The sequence below is a fragment of the Typopeltis vanoorti genome, chromosome 22 (genome assembly GCF_054136105.1).
Source record: "Typopeltis vanoorti isolate ZY-2024b chromosome 22, IOZ_Tvanoo_1.0, whole genome shotgun sequence".
Taxonomy (NCBI): Eukaryota; Metazoa; Arthropoda; class Arachnida; order Uropygi; family Thelyphonidae; genus Typopeltis; species Typopeltis vanoorti.
Genome location: NC_143570.1, coordinates 82997373 through 83025000, shown reverse-complemented (window position 1 = coordinate 83025000; position 27628 = coordinate 82997373). Strand labels below are relative to the sequence as shown.

General features: G+C 34.7%; 1 protein-coding gene across 1 annotated transcript in view; it reads right to left on the bottom strand.

Annotated features, from left to right (window-relative positions):
- Positions 1–7741: 7741 nt before the first annotated feature.
- LOC150094521 (calcitonin gene-related peptide type 1 receptor-like) overlaps positions 7742–27628 on the bottom strand; it is a 54386-nt gene continuing 34499 nt past the window's right edge. Inside the window, exons 10-16 of the mRNA XM_090412086.1 lie at positions 23915–23981; positions 19957–20020; positions 16656–16741; positions 15109–15244; positions 11677–11718; positions 9845–9934; positions 7742–8109 (exon numbers count right to left, since the gene is read on the bottom strand). Of these exons, the coding sequence (XP_090268212.1) occupies positions 8035–8109; positions 9845–9934; positions 11677–11718; positions 15109–15244; positions 16656–16741; positions 19957–20020; positions 23915–23981 (560 nt within the window). The 3' untranslated portion in view covers positions 7742–8034. The remainder of the gene's footprint in view (positions 8110–9844; positions 9935–11676; positions 11719–15108; positions 15245–16655; positions 16742–19956; positions 20021–23914; positions 23982–27628) is intronic.

The following is a 27628-nucleotide window of genomic DNA, read 5'->3' as shown; positions in this document are numbered from 1 at the left end:
TCATTAACTGCCAAATTTAATGAATGAGCAGCACACGGAATAAAAAAAGCCCTTGAATTTATTTCAAGGATTTTTTTCTGCAGTCCATTATGTTTGCCTCGCATATTTGAACTGTTATCATAAGTTTGGCCGCGTAAATCCTAAATGTTAATATTCAATAAATTTTTATAAATTGAAATAGTCCTTGCCCAGTATTATCTTCTACAGATTGAAAACCCAAAAAATGTTCATGAATTTCTGCTATATTTGTATCTTTATTTTGATTAACAAATCTAATAACAATAGATAATTGTTCTGTGTGGCTTATATCTGGAGTGTCAAGAATTAATGAATAATATTTCGCTTCTTTAACCATATCTAAAATTTTTTGTTTTATAACTTCAGAAATTATACGGATGATTTCATTTTGTATTTTATCACCTAAATAATGAGCAATGTTCCTTTTTTGTGATGTTTGGATGCGATGCAAGTGTTTGCCATTATCGAATCAAATTTAGCGATAGTTTCTACTAACTTTAAAAAATTGCCATTATCATTTTCAAAAAGTTTTTGTGAAGAACCTCTAAAAGCTATACACTGTCTTGATAAATATTGTATTATGTAGATTAACCGTTCTATAACAGATTGCCATATTTCTTCTGCTGCAACTTCTGTAGACAGTCCAGTTTCATTTTCTCATGTAACATTTGTTTCTTCATAGTTACCTTGTGTCCTCTTTTTTTCTGGAGTACACGGAGTACTTGCTTCGTCAGAACTTTCTGTTCTTCGTTTTTTATGTGGTCCTGAAGTTAAAAATTTATTCAGCGATCCAGCCAGTTTATGTTCCAGTTGTACTCGCTGCAATTGTCTTTTCCTGTTTTGTGCACCAGATAACTTCTTTGGCTTTTTTTCCCGACATCTAAGGATTAACACACTTGGTTAGAGTTTAAAATAAGAAGAGCGTTAAAAGTTGTTCACCAAAATAAATAATCATTTCTGAAATTTTCCCTTCAACTTATTTTTTAACCCCTTAACCGACTATTATTTTTAAGGTGAATGGCTCAATACTGACAATTTTTTTTTTAATTACAGAATTTGATTTTTCAAATGTTTTGAATAATAAATATGCTTACATTTTAGGTATTTTTTGAAAATTAACATGTAGAGATATTAGCCACTGATTGATTTCTCAGTGATATTTATTTAATATTTTTTACATTCTGGTAATTGTTTAATAATTAAGAAATTTATAGAATATTAAAATTATTTATTAAAGAAATCAGTAAAAGGACCCCAACCCCAATGTCTTCCAACCAGAACAAGAACAAATATATAAATAAATCTCTTATTGAAAATTATTTATTTTCTAGACGTCTACCCAACATAACATAAAAATCTTTTGTTTTCAAAATAAGATAATTAACTAAAATTAAACAATTTAACTGATTTTCAAACTTGGCAAAAATATAATAGATGTAATTACTTTACGTGAATAATAATCTAAATTCACGAAAAATTTACTAAACAACCATAAATATATTTTATGAAACAAAAGGCAACTGCACAGTAACACTGTTAGTGTAATGCACAAAATTAAATGATGCAAAAATACACCAAAAATTATCAAGAAAGGGCCAATTGCAGTATGTGTAAATAAAGCTCATCTAAAGGGTTTTATAGCTCCTAAATAACCCATGTTTATTAATTTAATTCGAGCCGCTCAGCCTGATGCGCCGATAGTCTATCCCGCATATATACGGGATTTTTAGCTAAGGTCCCTCAGCTGATTAATATGTTTATAATTTATAAACTGTTATCTTTACAATTTTATTTGTCTATCAAAAATCTAAAAATAAGTACACAATTAAATTCAAAGTCAAATTGTCCAAAGTCACTTAAACACAGAATACACAATACACTCAATATGTTTCACATTCAAAATTGAAATAACTCCGAAAAAAATGTAAGTGCGTGTTTGGATAGACGCTATTTCGTCTATTCAAATTCGAAGCGGAATTTAAAAAAACGAACATCGTAATGTACATCTATGTTTCAGACTAAATATTTTTGGATAGATCAGTGTTTCTGAAACTTCAGATATCCGTGCACCCTTCTTTAATTTTCATTATTACCAAGTACCTTTTCAAAATACCCTTATCAAAATAATAATAATAATAATAAATAAATAAATAGATAAAAATATATTTCATTGTAACTGTGTTTTATTTGAATTTAGATGTACATTTAAACAAAAAAAACATGATTTATTTTTAATAGAACAAAATTAATAAAGATACTATACATTTTTACGTAATATAAATAATTTATCATCAATGAGAGGAGTGAAATTGCTTATTTCTATATCTGCTATATTGCTCTCTTTTGCGCGTTTTATAAATCCAGTCTTTAACCAATGATCCATACTTAACAATTTGAAAGCTAAAAAAATTACCGTATTTACTCGACTATAACTTGCACTTTTTTCCCAAAATTAAAGCTAAAAAATCGTGCTGCGAGATATATATGGGGATTTTCGGAAACTAAAGTTTTTAGAAAAAAAAACTAAAAATGGGTATGACTTACGAAGAATCTTCTATTCTCCATCACTTCTGTCCTCAAGAGGTTTCCTTGTGTGCAATCAATTATCTACCCAAATAGTCATCTTCTTTCCCATTATATCAAGCAAAAATTACCAGTATTTTAAGACATGAGACACGTAATGAACAATCCTTGACAAATTACTAATGAGAAGTGAAAGATGTGCGCGATTGTAGGCCAGTATAATAGAGAAAAAAGCCACTATTAAGAGGTGCATATGATTGGTGCGGTATTAACAAAAGATCAAGCTACCCAAACAAAACAAGCTGACAATTGAATTGAAATGCTAATTCTCTTAAACCGATTTCCATAATATCTGAAATGCATTCACTATATATTGCTTAGTTTTAACACGTTCATGACGGGGGTAGTGTCTAGCAAAACCATATGTTGCACCTGCTGTATATAGCAGTTTTCTGTTGGATGGAAGATGTCATTCATTAGTTAGTGTTTATATTCCCAGTTGTCTGTAATTGCACTATTTGTTGAGAAATATATTTTGAGAAATATATATTAGTCTGCAAATGATGTCTGTGAACCTTATCCAGTGACATGATAAAACTAATTGGTTTTAGTTTCTGCAGTATAATGGCTGTTGGGGATAGCGTATTTTTTATTGCAGGGAGCGCATTATCGCTCAAATGTGAAATTCGGGGAGATAGAAACCCGCAGTTTGAGTAGGAGAATTCATGCATAATATAATTTAATAGATATATATTTATATATAGACTATAAAAGTTTATGAAATTCACATCGTATGATACTTTATGGGTTGTTTCCTTAAGTATCTAATAAGTGGGTTTGAAAATGTTTAGTTTTAGTATGTATCACTGTAATTTTTTTATTAATAAAATATAATAAGCAGATATTTAACTGTCAATGGGAAATGGTGCCTTTTTATTTGTTAACTAAACACTGTATTTTTGTAAAATATCTTGTTGCCGTAATAAGGCTGAGCGAGCGCCTTATTAAGCAGCGCCATGAGGCAGGCTGCCTCTATGCTACATCCTGTCGACGGTACTGGGCAAAGCACAGCGTAAGAATGAATTCACGGTCTGTCTTAAACTAACAATTTCCACTAAAAATATAATAAACAATCGAGAATATTTCTAAAATTTTCGTTGAGTCGATGCTTACTCTGTGAAATAAAATCTGTGGTAATATTGATAACGTTTCACTTCAAACGATATAATTCAAGAATAAGAAAATTTATATTTTTTAAAATTATTCCCCGTGGTGAAATGGCGCCCCTATCTTCAAGCGCCCTTGTGTGGCTCACAACCGCAGGCCTCGGCCCTGTTCATAGCTTGGATTTTTAAATATAATACACGCTTTTTTCCCATTCCTCTCCCCGCCTCATATCTAGAATATTTTCGAAACAAGGGGAGGAGAGGGGAGTTCCCAAATTACATTTTAAAGCCACGCTCATATTATGATATGCTAATTAATTTTTAGATTATTTAACCGTTCCTTTTCTATTTCACAATCCAATATGAAATAAAGATGAGAGGTTTTATTATTATTATTATTTTATTATTTTTTTTTTTTTTAAGAGTGACTGCTGCCCTTTTGCAGATTGGAACTTCCCTCCAACCTCATTTCTGAGATATGTGTCACCCTTCCATTTTTTCCTTTTGTGCGGCATTTGTCCAGGATAATTGTCAGTGACGTTCTTTATATCTTTTCTGATGCTTCATCGTATTATTGTACTTACGCAGCCATTCTTCTATTCGGGGGCGTCTCGTGCATAGGCACTGCGGAACTGCAGCACCCCCAATTTTTCTTGATATATAAATATATTAATTAATTTATTTATATTTAGTTGTAATATTTAATTTTATCATCAACAATTCTATACAATTCTCTTATTTTGTATAAAAAATAATAAAAATCCATCTTGTAGCACTTGGAGGGCGAAGGACGCTAGTAGCACTGTTTACCACAGTGGCATGTTTCTACGCGTGCAAGCATATGACGTCATATTGAGATACGATCTATTAGCGTAATGCGGCACTGTCCGTCGCGCAGTTCCACTGTTGTTTATATGCAGTTTGAGCCAGTAGTAGAGTGTTCGTAGTGCTTATCGTGTTTACTCCGTCTCTTTAAATATTTGGACATTACAGACATAACATTTGTTATAGTTTTTATTTTAGAACATTATTGGGGTTATGATAATATATTTTATTTTCAAGTAATTTTGAACTATACTCAACTGCATAATTTTATCGATAATAAACAATATTTTTTATGTTTAATTTTTACCATAATTTTTATATTTTATCCAACACGTATACACTGTGCTTACAGTGTGTATGTATATTTCGTAAGTTGCAGCACCCCCATGATTTCAAGCCACGAGCCGCCACTGCTAAATATATCAAAATGAAATCGAGATGAACGATGTCGAGATATTCATAGCAGGATGAATTAAAGTATTTTATTTATTTCATTACTTTGTGAGCTTTAGTGCTAAGCTGCAGTTTTTCTATGAGTTTTTTGAATTACAGGAAAAAAAAAAGTTGAATGGCGAGAAGAAAAAGAGTACAGTGATTGCAGAAAAATTTCCCTGTCCACATTCATCGGAGAACGATTGCAGTTTATGGGAACATGGGACGAAAACAGTTCCTGTTCGAATGGTTAGAAGAAATGTTTTGGTGAACGTGAATGAATCATACTTTCGAAATTCATGTTTGTTGGTATTGCTGTTTATAATGAGCAATTTATTTGAACACTTCAAAAATCGAAAGCATGCATTCGAAGAGTTTATCCTGAGAGCGACTTTTTTTCCAAGACCCAGCAATGTGCAGTTCCGCAGAAGACCAGAGTTCATGTAGTCAGATCTCTCATGCTACCGAATCCAAACTTGGCTCCATTGACTCCGGTATTTTTCTCGAAATTTCAGAAATATTTGAGAGAACATCAGTTTCCATCGAATGAAGTTAAAACGACAACGAGATGTGGTGAGTCTATCAACCCGCCCCCCCCCCCCCATTTCTGTCGTAAAGAATTCACGGAAATTGACCCATGTATGTAGTTCGCAAAAATATTTGCATTGAGAAATATTTGGTAAAATTGCACAATTAGGCTCATAAATAGTACCAGTGTTTTGTTTTTATGATATCTATTTTTTTTTTCTTTAAATATTTAATATTTTTTCCAAGATCAAGTATCGAATCAAATATTATTTCTTTGCATGCTTATGAACATTTGTACGCCTGCCGGTGTCATAAAACCATCAAAGAAAATCATTTTTTTGTCGTTCTTAAAAAAGAAGAAAACCCCGCTGACTTGACAAGCCTATTTTTTTAACAAGCTGTAACTGTCTATTTGACTAAGTTGCAGATTAATTCAACCATCAATCAGTGATGATATTCATTATCACAACAACAATTGGATCCAGAGTATTTTTTCTTTGTTTGTTAGTTTTTATGTGCAAATACAAAGTCACTTTATTTCCTCTGTGAAGTTTTAACAATGTGTCTGCAGTACCTTTTGTTTGCTACCCATGCATTTACTGGTAAGTAAAGCACATTATATTTGCCTCCACTGATCTTATCAAATTTTGTGTTTTCAGTTTTACTGTGTTTCACTTACGTAGTATTAGTTGTCCATTGCTCAACCTTAACCCCTTCAGCCATTGTTTTTGCCGCGTAAATTATATAAGCTTTACGATTTGTGCTTTTATTTTTAACATTTTAAAATACGCCATAAATTTATTATCTGAAACCTCAAGGAATCATCTAAGGAGGCTATAAATCACCGAAACCAACTATCATACCTTCCCTTAAATTCATTCACACGATGCGCTCACTACCCCTAAAGGAAAATTATTCCACTCACTCACTGCTCTGGGAGAAAAACCTAGCTCTTACCCCTTTCTTGACTGCGGAACTCAACTTCCATGGTTCCCCCCCCCCCCCCCCGTGTTCTCCTCCCGCCTTCCATGTAACAAAAAATTTTCATCAGACGACATCCTGTAACACTCATGCAAAAGTTTATAGACCTCTATGATATCACCCCTCTTTCTCCTGTTATAACCAGAGTCTGTAATCCACATACTCGCAATCTGTCCTCATAATCTAAATCCCATAATCCGGATATAATCTTTGTAACTTCTTTGCATCCTTTCCACAGCTTCTTTATCCCCTGGAAACCCGGGAGACTAAATCTGCGTATAGTAATCCAAGTGTGGTCTTATCAAAGCCTTATAAAGAGGCAAAATTACTTTCTCATCCTTACATGTCAAGGTTCGCGTCAACATAGCAATTATCCTCTGAGTTGTATTTGCAACTTTTGCTATGTGACCTCTGAACTTTAAATTCGTATGCACCAATACACCAAGATCCCTTGCCTCTTCAGTTTCTTGTAGCATAACCCCGCTAATATAATATGCCGCTGGAACTCTAATCACGCCAAAGTGCATAACTTTACACTTACTAACATTAAACTGACAGCCATTTTCGTTTGCTTAAATTTTTAGCCTATCATTTTGTAATTGCTGAATACCAGTAGCATCCCTGATGCTACTGATATTCAGCAATACTATTTACAGTAATATTTACACACAACTATTACTATTAGGGTCGGTAGATGGCGCTGCGTATAGTTGGTGGGTTATAATGTCGTTTGTAGTTGGAGGTTTAAGTAATGTAGATAGTGGGTTTCGTAGAGTGGAGTGCACTCCTGCGATGAATCCTTGAAGGTGTCACGTAACTATAACAACAACAGTAATAAAAACTGATGGAATATGTAACTCTTAGCCCAACGACGACAGCCCGAAATATGCTGTACGCTTCCAACATTCTGTTCGTGAGGTGCAATAAATACATTATGACAATGAAAAAGTTTTTGGCACGTAATATCAGTCTGGTTCTAAATCACGAGGCGTCAGGCACGGACAGCTAGCTATAACGGTTACCGAGGCAGCCATTATGGCAAAACTTGAAATATTGTAATTGTATCGCGTAACAATAATCATTACCTGGATGTGCAGGGAGAAATGGATTAGAGCTTGGAGTTGGGATTCCCTCAGACTTGTACATTCCATTGTTATATTAATTATTGCGTACACATTTAGTTAACTTACCGTAAAAAAAAAAAAACACTCTTAAGTGAGCTTTTCAAAAGATAAATTATTCTATTTTACTCTTTTATTAAACTCATTGTGCACACACGTATATTACACAGACATTTATTATACCATTTCGAGAGGAACATTTTTTTTTCTTGTGACAAGCGGTGTGGTTTCCTGGAAAAAAAAAACGTTGGAAACAACGCGCTCTACATATCAGGATGCATTTCACATTTGTGCATACATTAAAAAAAATCTCAAATACGTGTTTGACTAGAAGCAGCTGAAAGGACATCAAAACTAGTTCTTTGCTGTGAGTGTTCGAATTAACGGTGTTCACAAACCCTCTTTACTTGTACTCAAACATTTGTTTCTTCAGCTTCGTCTTATACTTGAGAAAAAATCTGACCATCGCTGGATATCCTTGTCGTGTCTAACTCGGAAGGACTTCTAGCTAAATACTGTAAGAAATGGAAATAGATTTCGTATTATGATTCTGTTGAAAGTGCAAAATCGAAAACATACTTGTGCTACGTAAATCACAAGATAGACAGGAATAATATTAATGTATTATATCCATTTTAATAAATAAATTTTAAGAACAATTAGTCTGACAAAGTACAGCTTACGTGAATCTTGTTGCCGATCAGGTGCAATCTACAATGCTCAAAATTTATCTAGAGCCTCTGTAGATCAGTTAGCATAGACGAAGCTCTCTGAAAGATCTGGGTTGGATTCCCGTCCACGACGTGAGGAACTTTTTATCTGGTCTCTTTCGGCTAAAGGTGAGTTAACCGGTCTCGTGCAGGGGTAGGGTTTTTTCTGCTGGAAACTCCGGTTTTTCTTCCCTCAGAACAGGCAAACCGTCCTGTGAACACACACGTATCTACAGTCATAAAATACATACTTAATCCTCATTAGGAGGGCTCAATTCATCCTAAGGGAAGGGGAGGAAGAGGGGAACCCCATACGAAATAAATAACAATTTATCCCTCTGAACTGTGAGTATCAAGTTTGTCAATGTTTGGAGTTATCTCTCAGTCATCCAACCGGATAACCGAATTATCAGATTTCAATGCGTAGATAATACCGGAAGTTCCGAAGCTGACGCACTTATTTTATTGAACAGTGCACTCTACGGATATCTGAGATAACTGCAAGGCGTTATCGAATCTACAAGGACCATCACGACGATGGGATGCTTTCGGCTCTTTGTGGAGTCAGTTTCTCAAGAAGTTGAGGCTGTGCTGAGGACTAAAGGAACTGAGAGCGTTTTGAATAAGTGCATTAAATTTTCATTTACTTTGAGTCTACACTTGAATTTATACCATTTTTACTTTGGACATGGCGTTGCAACCCGAGAACAAAAGGAAGTGGTAGAATAGGTGCACTTAATGTCTAGCTCCTGAAGCAGGAATTCTCAGTTATTATTAGCCTGCCCTTTTTTTACCCGAAACATATCTTGGGACCGACTCTGTACTTGCTGCTTAGGTCTCGAAAAAATATGCTCTTCTCTTCTGTAATGACTAGAATAACTCCTATTTATCCCTACTTTTTTAATGCGTCCATTGTCCAGTTCTCCATTATTTAGATGGAACTCGCTTACCTCAATCTTTATTCTCCTAAACATCAGGCTGATGTGGGATTGCTCTAATTCCTCTGCTAGATATACTTTTGATCCTTATTTTGTGGTATCAATCATAATTCCAGTTGAGACTCTTCGGTCGTCGTTTACTATTATAAACAGTAGGCCCCTAGTGTAACAAGGCGACCATCGCAGGAAATATGATATGTGATTATCCTTCTTATAATTCCACTGCATGTAGTTTGTCAATATAGATTCTTTTAGGCCACTTAATTTGGAAATTGCCAGTTCAATCTGTTTTTGAGAATTGATGGACACCCATAATTGGGCACATCAAGAGAAGGCGAGGACCACTAAACAGTCAAGAGTCGAGGTCAGTTCTTTGCATTTCATATTGTCTCTCTCTTGGTCTCTCCTCATTCATTCAGATTTCATCGTTTAGGTGAGTCAGCCGATCTCATTTGGAGTTGGTTTACAGCTGACTAAGTGTATCTAGAGATGCCTGTACTTCACATATGATCTACAGTATTTTACTATCCTTTACCACATTATAGATTTGCTTTCCTAGCACTCTTCAATGAAAGATTATAAACTATAAGCGTCTAACTTACAGACACGGAAGTGGCCGCATATGACGTTCGTTTCCCAGGATCTCGAGTCAAGCGAGTTAAATTCCATTTCCTTTTGACTGCTGCTGCTACCTATTGTATAAAAAAGGTGGTGCATGAAAGATCTAAACAAAATTTATCATGAACAGACTGTCAAAACGTTTCAGCTAAAAATAGAAGGAAATATTATGTATCGACTATACACACTTGGTGTTAAATTTTAACAGTAGCTTGTAGAAAGTATACGATGGTATTATACATATATCAACCATATACACTAAGTGCCTGTTTTTTATCAATAACTCGTAGAAAGTATACGACAGTATTATACATATATCTACTACACACATTTAGTGTCTGATTTTAACAATAACTCGTAGAAATTATACGATGGTATTATACATATATCAACCATATACACTAAGTGCCTATTTTTTTAATCAATAACCTGTAGAAAGTATACGATGGTATTATACATATATCTACCGCATACACAAAGTGCCTGTTTTTTTTATCATTAACTCGTAAAAAGTATACGATGGTATTATACATACAGGGTGTTCGGGATAAATTTGACAGTTTCGTAAGGAAAAAGAAAATCTTCTTTGTATCTATTAAATTTAATGAATTGACAAAAAAACATTACAGGCAGAGTTAATTACAATACTATCAACAAGATTTACTCAAAATAACCACCATTAGCATCGATCACAGCTTCAATTCTGCTTCGGAACCTCGAACAAGCTGATGCTACAGTCTCCCTGGGAAGGGCCGCAAAAACTGTTTTAATTTTATCCATTAACTGGGCTTTTGTATTACTGGAAGTGCGATTGGTGTCTTTTTCAACTGCGCCCCATACAAAATAATCCATGGGGTTAAGGTCTGGGGAGTTTGGAGGCCAAACATTTGGACTGGTGAAGTCGTAGAAATTTTCAGACAACCATTTTTGACTTTTCCCAGAGGTGTGGCAAGGGGCCGAATCCTGCTGCCATACATACGGCCTACCATTGGCTACCCTTGTTATCCAGGGCTTGACTACAGTTAGCAACTCCACGAACAAAGCCCGAATTCCAATGCCAGGGTTCTTCAACACCTGTTCCTGCAGATTTGCGAGGAATTCTGCTGTACGAACGCAATGAGATCGTCTGCTAGGGATCTTTCTTCTTGCTACATCCTCGTAGTCACCATTGCAAGTCTCTAGTTCATGCCTGATTGTTTTTACTGTATTCAGGGAGCATTGGGCAGCAGTCGTAATATCCTTATTTTGATGGCGGGCACGAATCATCATGATACAAGTTATTCTCTTCCATGATTCAGGTGGGTTCCAGCTATCCATCCTTTCTGACATCTTGTATATGAATGAAGAAGGGTCCAAACTTTTAAATGAAGAGAAGTGTGTGTTAATACATGTAACTTACGGAAAAATATAATTAATTATAAATATGTCAAATTTATCCCGAACACCCTGTATATCTACTATACACATTTAGTGTCTGATTTTAACAATAACTCTTAGAAAGTATACATTAAAAGTATATTTAAAATAGAATTAGGGAAGTTTGTTCATGTCAGTTCCTTTTTTTGAATATTTCTATTCGGAAATGACAATTTTAGCAACCTCTATTTACTCGCTACTGAAGAATTTTCTGGACAGTACCGAAATTCCTAAGTGTTGAACAAATTATAGAGAGGAGCTATAAGGTAGCAGAGAAAGTGGTATGAGACAGGAAATAAGACGCATATCTACTTGCTTATATTTTACCCAAAAAAGAAAGAACAGGAAAGTTCATTTAATCATGAATTAAAAAATAAGAACAAGCAAAAGGTAAACTTACTTCTCCGTTGAAGAAACAAAACAGCAGAGCCACGCAGAAACCCTAAGAAAGAAATAAAACAGTACTGTTAAATGCACTTACAGTTTCTATACCGTATTCAGTGATAATGGGTGTTTCTATAAGTACTGGGACACTTAACGATAACAATGCCACTCGCATTTTTACACATGCTCTATTAAAGGAGTGTCCATGTGCATTCAAGGTGCTAAGAGAGAGAGAGAGAGTGAAAGGAAAGACAAGACCGCTTGAATTCCATTGTATTGAGATATTGAGTGTTAAATGGATCAACGATGTTTTTATGGAGACTCCCATAGAATACTGTAGAGAACTTAAGTACGCCAGAGGTGAAAATCTGATGATAACGTTGTGACAGGCAAAGTAATGGATTGTTTCTTTTTACAAGAGAAATAGCAATCGTATTATAATGCCAGAGGAAATCACGTTCACGATTGCGACAGGGGAAAAGGAACCAATAAGGATTGTATAGACTAGTGCATGCTACCCCCAGATAACAAACATTAATGTGATTGGTATTTTTTTTTACTGTACTTTGTAGAATGTGGCAGTGTTTCTGATACTGTAGTGTTGATTGCAGTCGGAAAAAAAACAAACAAAAAAAAGTTTTTTTTTTGGTTGTTTTTTTCACTTGGTTCGCGAGTTAGTAGATCACTGGCGCAGGTAAGTAGGGTTGTTAGCTCTGGAACTCAATCTTAGAACTTGCATTGTTTCAGAGAGCAGTACGTGTCACAGTTGACCATCATGACAATGCTGCACTTCACTGCGGTGTTTCTCTTTTTGAAAATCATCGATAGGAATGAGCCCAGCTGCTGGAGTGGGGAGACCGGTTGTTCAGTAAATTTCAAAAGTTAGTTACGGATAGCCCTCCTATTCTCTTTGCCAAATAAAAACAAAAGCCTTTAGAGGATTTGTTATCTTATTTTCTTAGAGATGTTCTACTACAACAGGTGAGCTTCAAAAACGAAAGAGAATTTTCTGGAGGGATCATTCTCGCTATTTATTGTTTTCTTGTAAGGATAGATACAGCCTCAATCTGAAAACAAACCCCCACACATTTCCGACTGGAATGTACGATCTCAGCTGTGGAAGAGGGGAAATATATGGATGTTTTTTTTTCCTTAGGATTCAGATAGTTTTTGTCCATCCAAGCATTTGTACTTATTTGCAATCAGTCTGTCAGATTTAAGTCCCCCTTCAAATTCATCACAGCTAAATATCTGCCGGATAGGAAGGAATTAATACAACGTATAAGTATTCAAGAAAAAAATGTTAAGAACCACTTGCCAGTGAAAAAATTTCGATAAAATACAGCACTATTTTCTTTTATTATTATTATTATTATATATATATATATATATACACACACACACACACACACACACACACATATACACCTTTTGAACTCAAGACACCGTAGGAGGTAATAGTAAGATGCATTCTAACAGAGATAATGTCTATCGTACCCCATCTTAAGTTGATTCAATGCTTGAGCACTCACCACCTCATTCGGAAAAATATTACACTCAACAATCATGCTCCATGGAAAAAAAAAAGTCATGCCCTCTCAGCTCTTTGAAAAATCCTGGATATATATCTGGTAAGTTCCTCTTAATTTATGTCTCAAACATATCCTCCTCCTCCGCCTATTTACTCAGGATTTTTTCCAGAGCTGGCTTATCACCTAGAATCGCAAGATACCAGATCAGTCGCAATAGTCCAGGTGTGGTTTAATCAAAGCTTCGTACACTGGAATGACCACATCCTTATCTCTAATTGCCACTACAGTATTCTTACTGTAGTGGCAGTTTTTTTCCATCACTTTTGCAGTTTGTCCTTTGAACTTCAGTTCTCTATTCACTAGCATCAAAAGATCTCTCGCTACTTCCACTTTCTGTAATACAATTCTTCCAATATGATACACAGCTTTTCTAAGTTACAAAGTGCAACCTTACGTTTATTGGTGTTGAATTGATATCCCAACTTGGCTCCCTCATAGCCATTCTGTTCGCCTCTCTCTGAGGCACCAGTACATCAACATCATTCTTAATAGTTTTACCTAACTTTGCATCATCTGCAAACAGCTGAATATCCGCTTGCAAACACAGAATCATGTATCATGAAACCACTCACAATATCATTAAAACAGATTAATTTTCATTGATAAAAAAGCCTATAGTTTTTCAGTTCCATTCACTTTAATTTTTCGTACTTTGATGGGAATAAATTTTTTGCTTGAATATGCTAAACAGCCAGCACGTACATAAAATAATAAAATCGATAATAAAATAAATAATGTACGTAAGGTAAGGGGCAGTTTACCTTGGTTTCCCAAGTGTATGTCAATTAATTTTTTTTATACATATAAAAATACATATAATACGAACATATTATATAAGTAAAGTGGATATCAGATCCAACATTATTTCAAAGCCGTAAAGTTTCGTAAAAATAATGCTGGATCTAATATCCTCTTTATTTATATAATTTTGCATCGCCAAACTGAAGTCTTCTGGCTCTTTATTTTAGTAAATACTTTTACGCACCGACCGTTCGCTTATGAAAAATACACCTTTCCGACATTTCAAGTTCCTTAGAACAAGAGTTTTTGCTCTCTTAAGGTTTTTTCCGGGTCTGGCTCCCGCTGAGAAGGGGGACTTTAGATTTCGGGGAGTTTTGCCTTGAGAGAGTAATTTGAGTCTCCGGGGGTAATTGTTTTCCCGCGGGCCTCTATCGGGGCCGTGTCTGTGGATGCTTCCCCCCTGGAATACGAGCGGTTCTGCTCAGTAGTAGGGTGAGCTTGTCACTGAGCGGAACCACCTCTGAGTTGTACGATCCTTCGGTCACTCGTTGGGAGTGGTCTGGGGATCGCCTAAGTTTTAGAAATGCCCTTTACTTAAACAGTACTTGGTCTCTGAGGAGAACCAACCAGTTCGAAACAGCTGTCAGGCCAGTGAAACTTTATCAAAATGGACTAATAGAAAGCGAATATATAGACACTTGTACAGCGCCTATGTTTTCTAAGTGGTCCACACTAAGGCAACTCGTGAATGCCGGTGAGTGTATTCCCGTAAGCTCTCCGGTCAACTTATTTTTACCAAACTTTCATAGTTTCTACATTCGGTTTTGAAATCTAATTGGATCTAATCCACTTTACTCGTATAATTTTACATCGCCTAACTGAAGCCTTTTGGCTCTTTATTTTAGTAAATACAAACATATACCCGAATTTCTTGGTCGCCGTACTTTTTGGAAACACAATGACACACATAATAAAATATAGTTCACTTCTGTTTGCCTATAAGAATATAGTAAAGAGATTAAGTAAGAAATTCTACTAATTCATTATTATAAATTATATATATTATCTAGAGCAAGCTGTGTGATTTATAGATTCAGTATAAAACAGTCATTTACCTGCGTGGATGTAACAAGACATGAAAGGGTTTCATAGACGGCTTCTCCTGGTGATGTTGGTACTGGTCTGAATGGTGTCAAAAGATAATGAAGGCCCAGAAGGGGAATGAGTATCAGAGTTGCCCTTACTGCTTTTCTGTCGAATATACACGTTATATATATGTAAAACACTGAGTAATTAATTTAAATTTTTAATTTTAGTAATGGTTTGTATTAAATAAAGGCACTACTAATTATAAAAAAAACTAGAAACCAGTTTGTTTTATTTGCATTTTGTGAGCAAAAACAAACCTAATGTTGACTGTGGTTTGAACATAGTTGTAAGCAACAATGAAAAATTTCGAACCAAATAAGCGAGTAGTTGGAATTAAGAATGAGGCAAGTAAGAGTGTGACAAATAATGTTTGTCAATTAAGTTCTAAGGTCCGTTCTGTCTTTTTTGAAGGAATAAAAACCAGAATTTCCCCATGTGAAACTCATTAACGTTTCTTCAACTCAAAATATTGAAATTCTGAGGCTTTTCCTTGTAGTTTTTTTAAGGTTCAGTTTGTTTTATTACATGTGAAACAAGATTTGAATCCTGGTCTTGCAAAAATGAAAGTTAAACATTGTTTATGTCTCCCAAATGAATTGCAGTCGCCTAGTTTCAATCAAGAAAGGCACCATTTGGTTAGAAAGACCAAGTTTAAATTCCGTCAAGGATATGACATGAGTTTACTAGGATGTTTCAAGAGAAACTGGTTTAGGCACTTGAAAGAAGGTAGAATTTTAACTCGCACTCAACCTTTTGTTCCCCCTTACAAACAGCAAATAAGCTGTTTGTAAGGGAAAGGAAAAGGTGTCAGTGATATTAACTGGATTAATATCACTAATATAATTGATATTTCCTGTTCTTACCATACATGAATTAGTTGGCAGCTGCAATCACAATTTATTCCATTCACAAAAGGGAATAAACAGCGATTGCATCACTACCCAATTAATGTACAGTAATGGCTTGATATATCACCAATATGATTATTTAATTTTTGTTTTCCCTTTTCCCAACCTTGTAGGATATTTCGTTTTAATTCTTAGATGACACACCCGAGATATGAATTTCTAATATTTTATTTAATTGAGTGTGCAAAGTCATTGAGCAGTCCGTACTTAAAAAGTCTGAGCAATTCTGCATCTTCTGTAACATATCCATTTCTCATTCATTGCTCCTTATAACATTGCCAACATTTAACTGTTCTGTGTGTAAATAAAACTGACATAAACTTGTTATTTCTTGATAACCATGAAAAGAAAAGGATATTGTAAAAAAGAATCTGCTAACAGTAAAATTTTATTAGCTTCTTGAAGACGATCAAGTTATTGAAATGCAAGTGGGATAAAAACTGACTAAGTATACATTCCGTTTTCAGAGGATTAACAAGAAGCAATACAGTACAAGACGTTTAGTAGGATTAAGGAACCTTTGAATTTACAAAATGCAACTTCATGTTTTCGACATTAACAGATTATGGAATACAATGAGTGGTTTTTATAAGCAGTGAACTTACTTGGTTTGATTAGCATCTGGAGAATTGACTGCTCTTAATTTGGTCACAAGCACACGGACGATATTAATGAGGAAAAACAGATTCAGCTGTAGGGAAGAGATGATTGTTACTATACATCGCATTATTGTCTAGTTATGAATATATAATTAAAAGTTAAATTTCTTGATATTTGTAATAGATAACCAGTTAGAATAACCGAAGTATAAACCTGATATTTCCCCCCCATCATCGTTTTAACAGCTGAGTGTGCTAACATGAATGTTTTATATAACGAAACTTGTGGTGAATTCATCACTAAAAAACACACGTACTAACCACAGTAATGACTATTTAATTCGTAAATATTTCATCCCAAGTGTCTTGGGACATCATCAGTACAGTAGTTCAAACAATACTAGGAATAACATACAGTTAGGGCGTATGTCTTTTTTCAGTTATATTTAATTTACTGCTATAACATGTTAGTGCACGCATGTTGAGATTGTAATCATGCTCCCTAACTGTATGTTATTCCTATTATTGTTTGAACTACTGTACTGATGTCCCAAGATACTTGGGATGAAATATTTACGAATTAAATAGTCATTACTGTGGTTAGTAAGTGTGTTTTTTAGTGATGAATGATTTATATTGTATACACGCACATTACACAAACAGAGGGCTTTATTCTTGACTGAATTTATTTTATTTATGTCCATGAATAATTTTATTATCGTTACTAACACTTGCGAACAGTCCAGGCAGTAGTAAATGGGGATTTATTTTATTTTTATTTATTTATTTAAATGAAGCAATATTTCTCAATTCAAGATGGCTTGCTAATTCAATCCGTCAATTAAATAGCATCTTTTTTGCTTTAATGAGTTATGTTCTGCGTTGTCTTTGCTGTATTCTGATCGTCTATGAAGAGTTTTATCGTTTAAATAATCTTTTTTTCATCACATAGGGATAGTGGATCAAGAATTTATTTGTGCACTCTAAGACATGTCGAATGCTGACGTTGATTTTCAAGTCATCAGATATCAGAAACGTAAAGACCAGTTTAGAAAAAGCCTTCTCCGACTCCATGCAGTCTTTCAGGTATTTGTTATTTAAATCACGTATTTAAGGGATTTAATACTTTCTTACTTAAAAATGTCGGTTTAAAAGCATATTAGTTAGAGGAGTATAAGCTGGCATATAATTAATATTTTGTAGCCGTTTTTTTTTTTTTTTTTTATAGTTTCAATACTCCAAGATTGTTGGAGTGTTCAAATATTTCTGAAAATAATCCACTTTAATTCAGCTTAACAATATAAAATTACTTCAGTTCGGGCAAAAACCTCATGTCGCATGTTGAATTTGCCTTGGCAGCAGTTGTTTGCTATGCTCTTCGCCCCGGGAACCAATTAAAAATCGCCAAGAGGCTTTGATCAACTATTATCACCTACTCTGTGATTGGGAATAGCTGACCTTAGCGGATTTATTTATTTTATTTAATCTTTTATAAAGCTAAGTTTAAGTAGAGTATAATGGTATAAGTGTGCGACCGTAAACAGAAGCGACTAAAGTATCGTATTAGCACACAAGCTTTACAAAGCCCATCTATATTTACACCTTTGTATCGATGCATTTCCTGATCACTCGTTTATTAGAGTGATCTATTAGAAATGAATTGATTTACTTCAATGTAACTACGAGCAATATAATGCTACATTTGCCACCAGTCGTCGCCATTTGTCGCACATGGAGTAACAGAGTTTCCTTTCCAAAAAGTGTTTTTGTCAAAACCGGCCCTCCCTTACTGATGTAAGGAAGGGCCGACCTGGTTGGCCGAGTGGTTAGCGTGTCCACGGGCCAGCCAAGAGGCCGAGGGTTCGAATTCCGCCATGTGCGTGAAAGTTTGTGATTGTCTTGCTAACTCTGTGTCGAATGAACATCCGTGACCCCAGCACTACTTCTAGCAGAAGGCTCACTCCCAAAACCCCCTGAGTTACGGGAGTGACCATCCAGTGGCGTCGCATGTGAATAACTAACTAAATAAGGCAAAAGAAGGTTTGTCATTTTGAAAATATAAATCTCACGAAACAAATAAACGGACTGTAAATTAAAACTGTAGGCATTATGAAAGAGGGAAAAGGATGGAAAAAAAAGAAAGAAAGAAAGGATTAATAATTTTCACAATCTTCCGCTTCCGGACTGTGCTATGCGCACACTGCCGATGTCTCCAAATTTTGTGAAGGATATTCAAGGATCTATAAGAAGGGAGGGTCCTAAATAAGCGTCATTATATGACGACCGACAACAAGCATTTATTAAGTCTAAGAATGTGACGTTTAAATTGTCATTACGAAAGTGATGCTGTATTTTGTTGGCTGTCTTGAATTTTATTTGGTATCTCGATGACAAAGTGAGCTCAAACGAAAAAATACTTTGTGAACCAACTCTGAAATGTTTTGCAATCGATTCGTTCCGTCATCTGAAAACGCACCAGCAAGGAAAGGCCTGCAGTGATCAATAGAGAAGTGGCAAATTATTAAAAACAAGACAAATAAACCAAGGCCCAACAGATTTCTAATTAAAACTTTGTTAATTAAACCTTCGATGCAAAATGAAAGATAAACAACTTATCATGCTATTGCGATAGAAAAAGCAAAATTAATCTCGTCTGCAATTTGGAATAAGTGTATTGAATAGCCCTGGAGAGAAGATGAAGTAAATCCTAACCATTTAATCTTCATCACCTCACTTAAATATAGGTCATCGTCGCATATTGATTTCCATCTCCTTGTCGGCTTAAGATGTAATAAATCCTTCTGTCGTAGAGGATATTAAACCCATCACAAGGGTGTGATTCTGAGGCTGTAATCTTAATGTTCTCGTTGTTAGGGGAATTGTGTTGATTATTCGTCAACGGAATTTAGTGTGCGAGCTTAATTAACAGATTTAGGCTTACCAGAAACCCGTTAGGTTAAGGCCATTGGCATCTTTGCTAGTCACGAAATCATGGTTTACTTCGTGCCTTTTTAATACACCAAACAAATTACGATTTCGATGATAATTTAAGCACACTTTAAATTTTCCATAGGATTCTGTTCAGGATATATTAATATAAGCAAATAAGCAAAAGTTCCTAAGGCAAACTAAGCTCTGTTTAAAGTCAGAGGGGGTATTTAACCAACAGACTACCAGATATGATATTCCATCCCACTCCGTTCTCTGTTTTCGATATGTTTTATCCATACTATACAATCAAAATTATTAATAAATAATTGATTAATTTAATGCATTAAATTCAACAATATTTCTATGTTGCACTTACAACCATGGAGACGCAAACTGGGCCAGATAATATCCATTGATATATGCTGTCTTCAATCCAGCAACTACAGAAATGAAGAGAACTTGAATGTATAAATCAAACTAAGATGTTTAAAAGGAATTAAATAATATATTAGCATTTTTAAATTAACATATATTGTGAAATTAGCAGTTAGACTTTGTTTTCATTACGTCCTGGTGGACGAAGAAAGCCGCTTGCATAAGGAGAGGAAGACAGGTAGACGTCTTGATTCCACCGATTATAGCTAAGAGCAGCTTGCATCATTACAAGTGTTTATAAATATACAAAATAAATGCAGCAGATTGTTGCCGATTTCTCAATTGCAAAATTATATCCTTAATTACAAAGCCCTTCAAGTTCCAGGCTTGCATTTCTTTACGATGAATCCTCCTATCGGCTTTCATTGTAATAAATGCCAGATATGATTTTTGCCTCGTTTGCATTAGTATATCCTTTTATTCTCAGAGAAAGATAAATTCTTAGGTCGCTTTTATCAATACGTTAATGACCTATTTATGGTAGACATAACAAAACTGTTATACTCGTAACTGTTCCAAAACTGTTATACTCATAACAAAAATTCTTGGTGAATATCGAGCCTTCATTAATAGTATCAGTTAAATGATTTTCTCACTAAGATATTTCATTTCGTGCATTTCCGTTAAATGTTTGGATGATCATCGGCAGGCGAAATATCCTATGATAGCCATTTCTGCAATATACAAGTTAGTATGACGACCCAAATAGTTCGCGCTAATTGAGCAGAGGATTTACAAATAGACTCCATCTATGCCGATAGCTAGGGGTCGTTCAATTCGTTGATGTGTGATTTCATAATCAGCAATAGATTTCGGGAGTTAACCCACACACGACACTGTATTGATGCAGGTCCTGTGACCTTTAAAGTGCGTTTTTCATCAATAAAAAAAAGTTTTAATCCCTTGGATAGGAAGTCATAAACTGTTCCTAGTCTCTTTCCTTGTTATTCTTGCATCTGATAGCTCCGCACAGATTTTTCCATATTTTTTAACCCTCCTTGATTTTCATATGGTATAGTTCAGATCATATTTTAAAAGCTAATTTTCAGTAAAAAAAAATCTTTACAAGAAGCGCTTGCTCATCATTTTAAGAAAACATAAATCTTTGGTTGGCATCGCATAATCTCCACTTCGGAAAGTACAGTGCCATAAAGGTTCAGTACAGAAACTTGGAAAAGTACTCGCTAGAATGAATGAATTAATAATATCCGTCTTCGAAAACTTTCTTCTATGATGCCGCATTGTGTTCTTTAACGAATCCGTCGTTCAAGGCTGCATTGTCGATGCATATTCGAGTTCGTTGAAGTAAAGTTAGTTTCTCATTAAGACGTCCTTATATTTTTTTCCCTTTATGAATATAAAGAAGTACGTGTTTAGATGTTAAATTGGAGGCGCATTCATAAAGAAATAAAAGAAATTTCATTTTTTTCCCTTGCAGTATCAACGAAAAAGGATATTTCTATCTACTGTTGTCACTGTGCTTTAAATAGAAAAAGGAGGTCACACACAAAGCTGGATCTCTATCGCACTGTAATCTTTTCGGGATAGTTTGAATCTCATCTAGGCCGCGAGGAAAATAATGATTGGCCTTGATGGTCTCGCATGATATTACACTGGAAGTTTTTAGTATTATAAGACCGGGGAAACCATTTCAAATGTGATGGTACGTACACTGGTATTGAGACCAGTAATACAAAAGAAATACAAGCTGAATTGATTAATACATAATCGCTTTAAAACTCTACAATTTTCTTTTTAAATGAAAGAAATTGGAATGTAGAAATCCATTTTTGGATCCATGATCCGATATTTTTGCATTCAGGAAAACAAACGGATGACCCCTTTTGAGTATAATCCGCTCTCAATATTTTAATGAGACTTTGCGGCAAAGGTAAAATAATTCTTCATTTATAAAGAAAAGTTTATCAATATCAACATGTGATTGCAATAAATAGAATGCAAATGAAATACTGTGTGTTTACTTGTATTCTTCATTTTCCTTGTGTACCTGCCATTCCTAATTCTTGGTTGCCAGCTTCTACCTAGAATATTGAGCAGTGAAAATATTTTTATCCATCTATATACCTTGATGAAAACGTCGTCTCAAATAGTGTAATCCATAATCTGTTTTTCTCCTGTGCTTTCACAGCAATCAGTAGTAGAGATTGTTCTAGTTATATTCATAATTTAACTCATTACATTACTCATTCGATATGGGGTGCACCTTGGACATATACATTACTGTTTAGAAAGAGCAATACTTTTTTTATTACTCTTCGATAACAATCTTCGATTCATAGTGACTTTTTTTTTTTCATTTTCAAAATCATTAACGTACTAATTAACATAAGCGTGATCTTTTTGTTGTTTTATAACCATAACGCCGTTTTTTTTTCTGAATCTTGCTGAGCGATTGCATATTTTAAAATAATGAGACCTACTTTTCAGTTGAAAACGAGATGCAGTACATATTGTCAAAAAAAAAAAAAAAGGTCACATCACTTTACTGAAAGAGAATAAAAGAAAACAAAAAATCCATTTTCTTTCGGTGCAAGAGAATAAAAAAAAACACTCTTTTGGCGCCAAGACTTGTTAAGATACAAACAATAATTATCTTCTCATGTTTGACAGGAATAGAAACATGTAACTGGACATTTCTCAGTTGTCTATTCATTCGGTAGCTGACGCATGGTGTTATCCTTATGTAAGTATGGGGAATACACATTCAACAGAGCTTCATAAGTATGGGGATCTTCCCCCCCCCAGATAGTGGGAAGGGATTACTCCTACTCACAGTTCTGTGACAAAATCAGTTGTCAAAACATTGCCAAAGTGAGCGGCATATATTCATCAATCGCGTTTTTGATTGGGGTTTTACATATTATAACGGGTCACATTTGAAAGTTCAAAATAAAAGAATTAATGGGATTAAAAAAATCAGGTGAGGTATCCTTAACAGAAATTCGGGTTGAAACTCTTTCTCCCCCCTTGCTAAGTAAAAGAAGGTGCATGAGAATTTAAAATGTTTGCAGATTAGATAACCTATGGAAGCTCAATATAGGAGTAGTATCAGATTGCAATACGATACTATTCGAAAAAAACATTCAGTTTACCATGAGCTCAGCCTTTTTAAAATTCTTAGAGGAAATGTAAGGAAAGTAAACGAATAGTGACAGTAGAGTTATTTGGCAACATGAGCCACTGAGATGAAAACGAGGAATTTTTACCTACACAATTGCAGCGCTCAAAATTTAACCGAACCTTGAGAGTATTAAATGCGTCGATGGATTATTATTATTAGAAGAAGAGTTGCTACGAAATGCGACTTCAATTATAAAATGCAATAAAGGGTACAGTTATAATTGGAATAGTATGGAACAGCCAAATTCGCAGATAACCGTATAGGAGGTATATTATGGCAAATTGGTTTTGTAATAATTGCTAGATTTTCGACAGCATGAACATTGCTTTACAAGGAAGAGACTTCATGTATGAGAGTATTCAGGATCCCAGTATTGGCATTTTGGATCCGAGGTGAAATATCGGTCAGAAGTTACTACTTCCTTGCCTGGGGTTATTGCAGGCTACCATCATTCCCTGAAGTGTTCTATGCCTGTAGATATGTGTGGTTAAGGGGAGGTTTGGCTGTTTTTGAGGGATGAAAAACCCGAGTTTCCGAAAGATAAAAAACTCCGTAACCGAATAAAATCGGATTACTCACCTTTAGTCGAAAACCTCATAAAGGATCCTCACTTCATAGACGAGAATCGAATCCGGGTCCTTCCGACCAAAGAGTATTGTCTAAACCGACTGAACTGCGGAGGCTCTAGGAAAAGACTTACATAAATAAATATTTATTATATATTTTAGAATATGTGAGAGTTCGTTTTCGTACTTACTATTGGGTATCTTTTAAAGACGCTCCTCGAAGAGAGGCATAAAGTCCAATGAATACCAGTGGTGTACCTGTAAAATTACATGCAAAACTTATTTCATTTTCCAGACTTCCGTAAACAATGTTTGTATTGTATTATTTAAGAAATTTTTCATATTTATTCTGTGTTGAAATTACAAACTTTAGTTATGACGAAAAAATTTGGCAACATTCACAAAATTAATGTAGTGTTTTCTGCATCGCTAACTATTATTTTGTTTACATTTGTATCGCTTCATTTGTTTTGCTAATACATGTAAGCATTTAGTTAGCCCATTTGAGTGTAAATTTTAAACTTTTCTTGCTTCAAAACAATATGGAAAAAGAATAACTCTGAGACATATTTTATGAGTTAACGAAAGAAAAAAATGCAACATGTGACCACGAAAAAAAGATTTTAAGACCTTTATGGTGAAATCTCGAAACGCGAGGCAAGGTTACTAGGAACAGCTAACGATCGTAACTTAGGCGAAGTGCATTCAAACCAGCCTTAAATTCGACTGTAACTCTCTGTTAGCCGGTCTTAAAGAAAATTCTTCAAGTGATGTTCAATGCCACTATTCCACGATTAACAGTTCCTTGCGTCAGCTGTGGAAAAGCTCTGAATTCGCATAGTGAAGGGGGAGTGGAGGAAAATTCCTCGTGTGTTGTCGCCAGACGATTCTAGAGACAGGGTAATCATTTGAGTTTTATTTCCGCGAACTTCATGCGTCGTTTTTAAATCGGCTTATTACTGGAGATTGCGTGCTTTATTGCAACTTTTAAACGTCGTCTGTGGAAAAGAATTCCAATGCATTACAGTCGCGAGTTGATCTTAACCTTGCGAATGCTTTTTTGTTTGTTACGTGGCAAACTACTTTCTTTTGATTTATTGTAATTTTACTGAAGGACAGTAGCTAAAGTGTCAGCCAGTGTTAACGTCTGTGCGTTACATTTGCAATAAAAACATCCTTTGTTTACAAATCAAAGAATGCTTTTTCATCAGAATAACAGTTTTTGCACACCTGGCATCACAGGCAAACCTAGAAGTAATTAAAAGGTCAAGATTTAAATTACTGCCGTGATTAAAAGGTGAGCCTCCAACGAAGATCAGCTTTCATTTACAAAATCTCGAGTTCATTACATCCTGCATAACATATAAACCAGCCAAAGATCACAGCACACGAGATTTAAGTAATACACTCATTTGGTAGCCATTAGATACAGCCACCAACATCCTTGCGATGGAAAACAACTTAAAAGTTTTAAAATTGGGGGGAGACCTAATGAATGTCAGTCAACTTATAGATTTTTTTTTTCGAAGATTGACACTAAATATTTATGCAATGAGCTTAAAAGAATTCTGCGAATATGATTGCATAGAGAAGTTTAAGCCATTCTCTCGTAGCTAAAAATAGGCTTCCTTCAATCTCTTACCCAGTTCACTCCTGATTTTGTCAATACAATAAAACAATGGGACATTATAGTTAGTAGCAATAAATTAAAAAAAAAGCATTAGCTGTGTTGAGTGCTTTAGAATCGATGTATTTAATTCGAGTTTTGAATATTTTACCATTTTATTCCCAGAGCTCCAAAAATGAGCGATTTTCTTCGCATTTAATTTAAATAAAAGCTAAAATGGTGTAAATTTTCACATCATTATGAAAGTTTTCCCCAAAAGTTCCGGATGATTTCGTTCACAACTAAGTCACTTTTTAGTGCAAACCTCCGTCCCCCCACACTCCCTAAGAAAGAGGAAGTCTAAATTAGTTACGCCCCTGACGATCAGCTAGCGTTAATATTTCCTAACTTTTTTTTAAATAATACGACTGAGAAAAGACAGTGTGGAAGTAGAACAACGCAGATATTGTAAGAAAGTCCTCTGGCAGGCTAAGTGCTTACAAATTTCAATTTAATTTATTATTTATGTCTAGATTCAAAAAGGTTTATTTCAAGGACCTGCGAAATTTTTATTAATCAGGCTTTAATTCATCAGTAGGTATTACTGTGATCATCACACACGAGGGAGATACTAAAGCAAGAGGGGGGAAGCGATTGTTGATTGCGTAATCAATTCAATAATAATACGAGAACCCCCGAGTGTTGTTAGAAACCCAATTAAATAATTGGGAAATAATTTTTGATATTTCTACATTTCTTAACCGTTAAATCACATTGTCTTCAATAACGGGTTTCAAAAAATGCTAACGTTGTAAAGCTCATTGTTAAAAATGAAAGATTTTATGGTATTAATGAAACTTTGTTTAAGAAAGTTCAACTATCATAAATAAAAGATTTCAACATTTTAAATCCAAAGTTTTAGAAAAATAGATAATTTCTCTTTATTTGGTGGCAGTCAACAACAGCACAAACATTGAGCACTTTAGCCAACTTGCTGCTATTTTTTTTTCCTTTGGAGTACACACAATTTGCTTTTCCTACCTTGACGATTAAATGTTTCTCCCTTCAAGGCGACCATCACACAACACGCCTTCTTGTGTGGGGTCACGATTTCATGCAATGTCATGGTTATGTTTTCGCTCGGCCATCATTGGAGTTACGTCACTCCCTGCATTATTACAAGACTTTTATGAAACCCTTTCTGTTACTGAAAGTTTCATTACTATATATTTATATAAATTTCAAAACAGCTCACTCCATTCATATTCAAGTATATCTCAATCTTCTGGGAAATCAACTAAGCAGTCATCGTCAGTTTCTAATAATAATTTAATGCTAAGTCGTTGAAATTATTCATTTTTAAGACAGCATTATAGACTATGCACTCCTAGCAAATATACTGATAAAAGATTGTTGTGGTCACAACTCCAACAGCGCTCAACTAAGCATATTTGACCAATAAAGTCTACGCATACACTTTTTTCTAAAGTTTAGAATTTCGTTAAACGCAGGAAAGGTCAAGGCGCACAAATGCATGTACATTGATCAGTCGGATTTATTGTTTCGGATTGTGTCGAGTTGAATTTTTTGCATGGATTGATTGTTTCGAGTTAGTTTGGGATTGTTTCGAGTTGATTCTTTGTAATTGTTTGATTTTTTTTTCGAGTTAATTCTTTGGAATTGTATGATTCTTTCAGGTTGGTTGTTTAGAATGGTTTGTTTTGAATTGTTTGATAGCTTCAAAGTTTTGTTTGGAATTGTTTGATTCTTTGGAAATGTACGAGTGCTTCGAGTTGGTTATTTTCAATTGTTTCAAATCGGTTGTTCAATTGTTTGATTGTTTCAAGTTGGTGGTCTGGAATAGTTTAGCTGTTTTAAACTGAGTGATTGTTTCGGGTTGTTTTTTTGAAATTGTTTAATTGTTTCAAGTTAGTCACTTCAAGGTTGTGGTCTAGAATTGTTTTGTTGTTTTGAATTGAATGACTGTTTCGAATTGTTCGTTTGGAATTGGTTGACTATTTCGAGTTCATTGTAATTTTATGTTTATTTCGAGTTGGTTATTTGAAATGGTTTGTTTTGAGTTGGTTGTTTGAGATTGTTTTCAATTGTTTGAAAATTTCGAGTAGGTTGTTTGTTTGTTTGTTTGAGATTGTTTCGTGTTGTTCGTTTGGAATTGTTTGTTTTGAGTTGTTTGCTTGATTCCTTCAAGTTGGTTGTTTCAATTCTTTCATTGTTTAGAGTTGGCGGTTTCGAATTATTGGGATGCTTTGAGTAGATGGTTTGAAATCATTAAAATATT